Source organism: Electrophorus electricus, chromosome 25 (genome assembly GCF_041902795.1).
Source record: "Electrophorus electricus isolate QZ-2024a chromosome 25, ASM4190279v1, whole genome shotgun sequence".
NCBI lineage: Eukaryota > Metazoa > Chordata > Actinopteri > Gymnotiformes > Gymnotidae > Electrophorus > Electrophorus electricus.
In genome coordinates, this window is record NC_137521.1 from 10,522,501 (window position 1) to 10,530,000 (window position 7,500).

General features: G+C 45.4%; 1 protein-coding gene across 3 annotated transcripts in view; it reads left to right on the plus strand.

Annotated features, from left to right (window-relative positions):
• The window catches only part of tafa5l (TAFA chemokine like family member 5, like), a 54,474-nt gene that overhangs the window by 10,378 nt on the left and 36,596 nt on the right, over positions 1–7,500 (plus strand). For all 3 annotated transcript variants that reach the window (XR_004775547.2, XM_035521807.2, XM_081707861.1), the window contains exon 3: positions 556–705. Coding sequence is in view for 2 of the 3 variants with exons in the window: in XM_035521807.2 (XP_035377700.1) it covers positions 556–705 (150 nt within the window). In the remaining variant the exon portion in view is untranslated. The remainder of the gene's footprint in view (positions 1–555; positions 706–7,500) is intronic.

A 7,500-nucleotide genomic window follows, 5' to 3' on the forward strand; every position in this document is an offset into this window, starting at 1 on the left:
TGTTGTGTGATGTCTCATAAACAACTGTTTAGAGTCAGGGGGTCTTTGGCACCTTCTGTGTTTTGGTGCACTGTTGCTTTAGACAGTGGATTGTATCATCATCGCATCTGTGTTATGGTCTGAGTCACTGTTTAATTCCATGCCTGAGGTGTTGTCCCTGTATTAGGACTGCACAATACATCATTAATTAAAGATTATTGTGATATTAATCTCATATTAATCTCGCAAAAGACATCAAATGAGTGGCCTAACAAATCACCTGAATTTAGTGCTACATGAAACCCTTAAGATGTGGCTGTGAGTTGTTTTTAAAATATGTCTGGGTTTTTAGTTCAATCCACGGAGGAATTCACTCTCACACAGAATAAATTCAAGAATATTCAGTTGGACTTGACAAGTTTGATTTTGTAGAGCTGATACTGGCGTCAAAATGCTCTGATAAGCCATGGCATTAATATTTCTTTTTTATAAAGTTTCTAACCAGTTTGTCTGTACTTGCGTGTGTGTGTGTGTGTGTGTGTGTGTGTGTGTGTGCGCGCACGTGGTCACTCACAGGTCAGCTGGCAGTGGGCACTTGTGAAATTGTGATGCAGAACAGAGACAGCAGTCAACCCAAACGCACCATCGCCAGGCAAACAGCCCGATGTGCCTGCCGGAGAGGCCAGATCGCGGGCACCACACGAGCCCGGCCAGCCTGCGTGGATGGTAAGGCTCAGACAATGCACCGCTACTGTGCCCATGTGCCTGCTTGGTCACTCCTACCAGTGTAGCAAACCTGAAACACGACTAAACACACCGCAGTCTGACACCACAGTCTGGCAGCACAGTCTGACATCACAGTCTGGCAGCATCTGTAAGACTGAATCACTGTGTAGAATACCTGAGAACTAATGCAGTGCTAATATGGCTAACGATGAATACAAGCTACCAGCACCAGACAGCACGACCTCAGCTCTGGCTTTGATTCGCAGTCAGACAGTCTCATATTTCTATTTGTATACTTTTATTAACACTAAACAATATTTGTTCTAATGCTGGAAATAGGTTAAGATCACTCTTGGATTACATTGCTCTGTGAGTGGAAATTGTCTGCTGAAAAAGTCTCCCTACACCACCCACTCTCTTAAAAATATTTATTCATTAGAGTGTATATCCCATCTGTTGCCATGTATAGTTTGCATTAGGCATCCTCCAACTCTTCATCAGTGGTCTGTTTCTTACGTGTACTGGTGGCAGATCGCTCTCAGACCTGTAGTGCTATTAACACATGGTAAAACTCCATCATCACTGCTGTGCCTGAGAACATCCAGCACTCATAGCAGCACGACACCCACTACCAGCATCGCTGCTGTGTTGGGAAATAATATGCAGTCAGCAGTGGAACTGTGGTCAGAAACCAGGTAGCTACGTAGAGAGGAGATGACGAACACTGTACATTTATTTAGGTTCATACAAAATGCATGTCTAAAGTGAGTGTGAGTGCAAGGCAGATGTCGTTAATACAGGGGCTGGTGAGCGTGGCATTAGCTTTAATGCTTGTCTGGATAGTAGGGCAGACACCCATGCGGTTTTTGGACCGGGTTTTCAGTGTTGAGTTACGTTTGTCGGAAGTGGGGGAAGGTTTAAACAAGCAATACAGTAATATTGGTCATATTGGTTTGTTTGTTTGTCAATCCTCATTTCCCACGCCCACTAGCAATTTTAGGCCAATCAAAAGTCAATGGCCAATTTAAAATGGAAAGTACAGAGAGAAGACACATTAGTGGTGGGTTTAATGGAATAGGAATGTCTGGTTTTGGCAACCCTACTGGAGGGTCAGACTGAGTGCCTATTGTGAGCCTTAGTCTACCGAGTCCGGGTTTACAGAGCTGTTTCCAAGCCTAAGCGAGCCAACACACAAACCTGCCTGCCATCTAGTAAACAAAAAAAGATTTATTTCATGATGGCAAAACTAACCTTAATACGATATGCAAAACAGTAGGGCCTAAATATTCCCAGTTGCACTGGCATGTTGACAGTTACATAACACCAGCCATAAGAGTTGTTTCAAACAGTGAAGGATAAATATATGGGATTGCATTGTCACTGAGTGCTTATGTGGATTTGAGTTTTATTTGAGTTTCCATTTGAGGAACTAGAAAAGTGAAGAGCTTGCCATCCTGTGGCCAGCCTGTTTGAAAGCTGAGTCTGTCTGTGTGCAGACAGGTTCTGCAGTGTTCTATATTCAGGGAGATGACCTGTCTGCCTTTAATTAAGATATTTGGAGAGGGAGGCAAGTCTAGAACAGGAGCGGGGCACAAAGGATGGGCACAGACAGTTTCTGGCGCTTTTATCATTCCCACTAGATAAAAGACTCATGTCCCGAGCTGGAATGCACACCATTGTCACGTTCGATTTTTATACACAGGTCAGCCGCAACATCAAATCCACTGACAGGTAACGTGAACAACATTGATTTTCTTGTTACAATAGCACCTGTCAAGGGGCATTTGAACAGTCAGTTTTTGAAGTCGGAGTGTTGAAAGCAGAAAAAAAGGGACAAGCATAAGGATCTGAGCGACTTTGACAAGGGTCGAATTGTGGTGGCTAGACGACAGGGTCAGAGCATGTCCAAAATGGCAGGTCTTGTGGGGTGTTCCTGGTGTGCAGTGGTTAGTACCTACCAAAAGCAGTTTATGGAAACACCACTGGTGAATCACTGACATGGTCATGGGCTCCCAAGGCTCACTGATGCCCGTGGGGGAGCGTGAGGGCTAGTCCGACTGGTCCAATCCCACGGAAGAGCTACTGTAGCTCAAACTGCTGATAAGGTTCATGCTGGCTATGATAGAAAGATGGCAGAACACAGGGCATCCCAGCTTGTAGTGCCCATGTTGACCCCTGTTCACCACCAAAAGTACCTACAATGTTACATGAGCATCAGAACTGGACCATGGAGCAATGAAAGAATGTGGTCTGGTCTGATGAATCACGTTTTCATGTACATTATATAGATGGCCAGGTGAATGTGTTACTTACCTGGGGGAGAGACGGCACCAGGATGCACTGTGGGAAGAAGGCATGCTGGCAGAGACAGAAGGATGATCTGGGCAATGTTCTGCTGGGAGACCTTGGGTCCTGGGAGGCATGTGGATGTTACTTTGACCTATAGCACTTTCCACCTACCTTCTTTCACTTGTACCACCTGACCTGTTCCACCTGATCGGCTCACTAAATAACCTTGTACACACTATAGCTTCTAAAATTTCACGTCAGGAAAAACACGTGAAATACGGTGCAAGATGCAGTAATTTTTAGTATATGGTAACATCAGTTGAACTTTTAAGTTTTTGTTTTTTCTGGGGTTTTTTTTGTTTTTTTAATTATCGGGTTGTGGTGGCGGCAGACAGTAGCTGCACTGTCACCGTGGATGTCACGGAAGAGCAGAAGGGTGTTTCTAATTGACAGTGAGGCATTTCTACCGTGCACTGCTTGCCAACTACGAGTTTTTTCTAGCAGACCCACTGAAGCCCTAGCGGTGGACACGGCTCACTGGGTGAGGTCTGTGGTATAAGCAGTGCGCTGCAGCTGCATACATTACCATGTTTACTTCCCAAACAAGTCTGCATTTTGTGCAGATTGGTTTGAATATACAGCCATGCATTCCTAGAACAATGTGATTCATTTGCATATCATGACTGACATCCAAAACAGCAAACTCTTATGAGATGAAAATAATATTTAAAAATTCTAAACCTTTGAATTTTGTTCTTTTTTTACCTAATCAAAATATTCAAAGGCCTTTTAGGTTTCAAGGGGTATTTTAACCAGTTGCTTAAATTATAGCTTCAACTTCTAGGCAATACAAGGCCTTTCGGAGTGTGAACATTGCTCATAACTCAATGCAAATGGCATACGTGCCAGGATACAGACACGGCATCTCACTGCACCACGAGTATGTTTGCTAATCGCTCTGCTGGTCCGAGGGGAGAATCAGAGGCCTGACTGTCTGCCTGTATAAGAGCCAGGATTCTGGTGCCGTCAGTATCGCCGCTTGATAACGCTGTTCACAGTCTACCAAATTCTGCTCTATTCAGAACTGCAGCTGCGGCAGATCCAGATGGATTTGTTGAACTCAAGATGTCTAGGATCAAGGCTACTTGAACACTAGAGGTGACATATGAGGCACAACAAAGCAATCCTGAAAGCTTAAACAAAGCACATCCTGAGAAGTCCATTTCCAAAAACCATGATTTATAGCTCAAACTGCAAATATAAAATAATACATATTTTTTTACACTGTGTCTTTAACCGTCCACCTGGTTTCTGTTTTTTGAAGGACAAATTCATACTATTACCATTAATCATGTAACAAAATTTTTTGGTATTCTGTACATTGAGCCAGAGCGAGTCACAGTTGTTTTCTGTTGTGTATTCTTAAGTTATCCACTCACACGCTAAGAACCTATTATTATTGTAATTTGATTCATGATTTATGTTTAATGCATAATACATAAAAACTTACTCTGAAAGGAGGTGTTTTGAAAAATGAAGCATTCTGAAATTATGTTTAATCATCTGGGGGGGGGGGGGCGTGAATTTTAGCTGTCAGAGCAATACAGAATAATCTGAAGAGTTCTGGGCTTTTTATGACCATGATGCATGCCCCTCCTTCTCTCTCTCTCTCTCTCTCTCTCTCTCTCTCTCTCTCTCTCTCTCTCTCCCTCTCTCTCTCTCCCTCCCTCTCTCCCTCCCTCTCTCTCCCTCCCTCTGTCTCCCGTTGTCTGAGCAGCTGATCACTTGGTCAGGGCCTGTGCTCTGTTAGACAGCCATAGTGTTCAATAAAGCCGGTCCTTTTAGCTCCTCACTAAGGACGTTAGCAGCTCTTTGTAACGCCAAGACCAGCGTAATTAACTAAGAGACTAGTATAATTACAGGAGGGGGAAATTGGTTTTTATTGGCTTCCACTGCTGTCTTCATGCTCCATTAGTGGAAGGCCATTAAAACCTGTTGCTCACGCGGTCTCCTTTTTAGTGCATACAGACACACACACATACACAACTGTTGTGTAGTGAGCAATAAGGGGAAAACTCACTCTGTCCATCCCATTTGTCTCTGTTTACCATTTAGTGTCTGTTAATGCATCCATCCATCCTTCCATCCATCATCCATCCATCTATCCATCCATCTTTCCATCCATCTTTCCATCTATCTATCCAGTTTTCCCACAATTAATTTTTTCCTGTTATTTTTTCCTGTGCCCATGAGTTGTTTAGGTAAGGGCATACGGCATGGCAGATGGTGCCAAGGGACAGACGGCTGGGGGGGGGGTTGGAGGTGAAGGAGGGTGGAGCAGGAGTCTGGCCTCTGGGGGCTCCTGGTATGCCTCCAACACAAGGTCATGGCAGTGGTGTGCAGAGAGAGAGACAGACTGAGACTGAAGGAGAAAGAGAGAGAGATGGAGGCAGAGAGAGAGAGAGAGATGGAGGCAGTGAGAGGTGGGGTAGAGAGAGAGAGACAGAGAGAGGCAGTGAGCGGTGGGGTAGAGAGAGAGAGACAGGGTGGGAGATAGGGAATAACAGGACAAGTGAGAGTGAGAGAGTGTGTTCGAGTGAGTGGGAGAGAGTATGTGTGAGAGTGTGTGAGAGAGAGTGAGAAGCATCAGGCCCAGGTGCGGCGCTTGCATGACAATTTGCGTAGTCGCTGTGCAGAAAGGAACCGATGGCCTGCGTGGGCATGGTAATGAGTCAGATCCTCCTCAGACTCCCCCCCCCCACGTCTGTGTTCCTTGTGAAGTGTTAATGCTCCACTAGTGTGTGTCAGCGGGTGGCTGGCTACTCTCTCAGGACCTTCCTTTTTGCTTTTCTCCTTGCATTGTTCTTGTATCACTCTGTGTCCTGTCTTTTGTTTGCCTATTCCACATGCATTGATCACTGTAGAAGGAGAATTCCTTAATCAGGGATCAATCCTTCCATGTGCAAGTGTTTAAGGTTGGCCAAGTCAACTGGTGGGGTTACACATACAGCTGCAGTCTCATCACTGTAGAGGCGATGAAAGAAAGTGCGGTTAACCGATTTGACACTCTGGTGCACACATTGATCACAGACACATGCATGATATATGGTTAAAATAGCTGGAAATAGCCATGCAGTGACACCAATAGTGTTTGTAGCATGTTAAACTCCTAAGGAGGATAGGCGTAGCATATGGTATGCCATTTGGCTTCATTATGAACACATTTTTCCAAAATCAACTTAATAGTTTTGTTTGCTTGTTTTGCTGCATTGCGAAAAACGACAGCCACTTTCGTCATGGCGACCGGCAGCGTGCTACAGGGCGAAGGCCTATGGAACAATGCTTAACATCTCTGCGCCAGCCAAACAGCTGCGTGCGTTCTCGATGCTTCTGGAAATCAGGCTCAGAGAGGCCAGAAATATCCGCTGCAGCATTCGGATCAGAGCGGCAGGCTCCGCTCCCCGGGTGGCCTAGATGAAGGTGTATTCTCGTCATAAACCTGTTAGAGGCCTCTTCTGTAGAATGGGGTATTTAGGTTGACTGCATATTTACATCTCATCCACCATAGACTTGCGTTCAAAATGACGCAATAACGGACTAAATGTTGGATAATGAAGCAATACGCGTCTCGGAATATGTGGAGGATACTGTGTGTCGCTTCGTTTCAGATGGATACAGAAACGGGCAGAAGAAAGCGTATCAGGTAGTGTGGATTGGTGTCCAGGGAAACTCGTGTTAACTGTCTGCAATGGCAGAGACAGTAGCATCTGTCTCCATTTGGCCTGGATTCCCCAGTGCTGTGTCTGCGCATGCAGCCACAGATCAGCAGAAGCGGCGCGTGGCCCGACGGTGCTGAGGAAGGTGATTAAGGTTGTAGGTCTCGCTCGCCCCCACCCACTTTCTCTGTCTCTCATTCTTTGTCTCTTTCTTTGTCTTTCTCTCTGTCTCTCTGACTGTCTCTCTTTCTGTCTCTCCCCGCCTCTCCCTCTCTCCAGTGTAAGTGAGGCAGCAAGACATTGCGATGGCTTCCCCAGACACATATTAAACCAAAATTAATTTCTTTGGAGAATAGCCATTCACATCGTTTTCTCCTGGGCTACGCTTAATGTGTCCCCACTGGGACAGTTTCACAGAAACAGATGAACCTTGGACTACAATAAACTTTGAATGGCAATTTTCAATTGAAAATCTTCTTTTTTTCATCCTTATTAGTTTATGAACTCTCAAAACCCAAAAGCTCTGCCAGTCCCACCAGTCCATGCGGCCGCGTCTTCAGCAGCGCTGCGAATCTCAGGCTGTGTATTCTGTTTGTCCTGGGCGTGCTGCTGTCCTGAGTGCCCAGATTAGGTTTAGTCCTGGACTACGCTGTAATCCCACACTGAGCGGTTCCCCTCAGGGCTGATCTGTTCCGGCACTGCAAAATGACCAAACCACAGAGCCCACAGCGTCAGCGCAGTTCAGCTCACAGCGGGCTTTACCATTAGCCAAAGAGCTAAATCGTGTTAG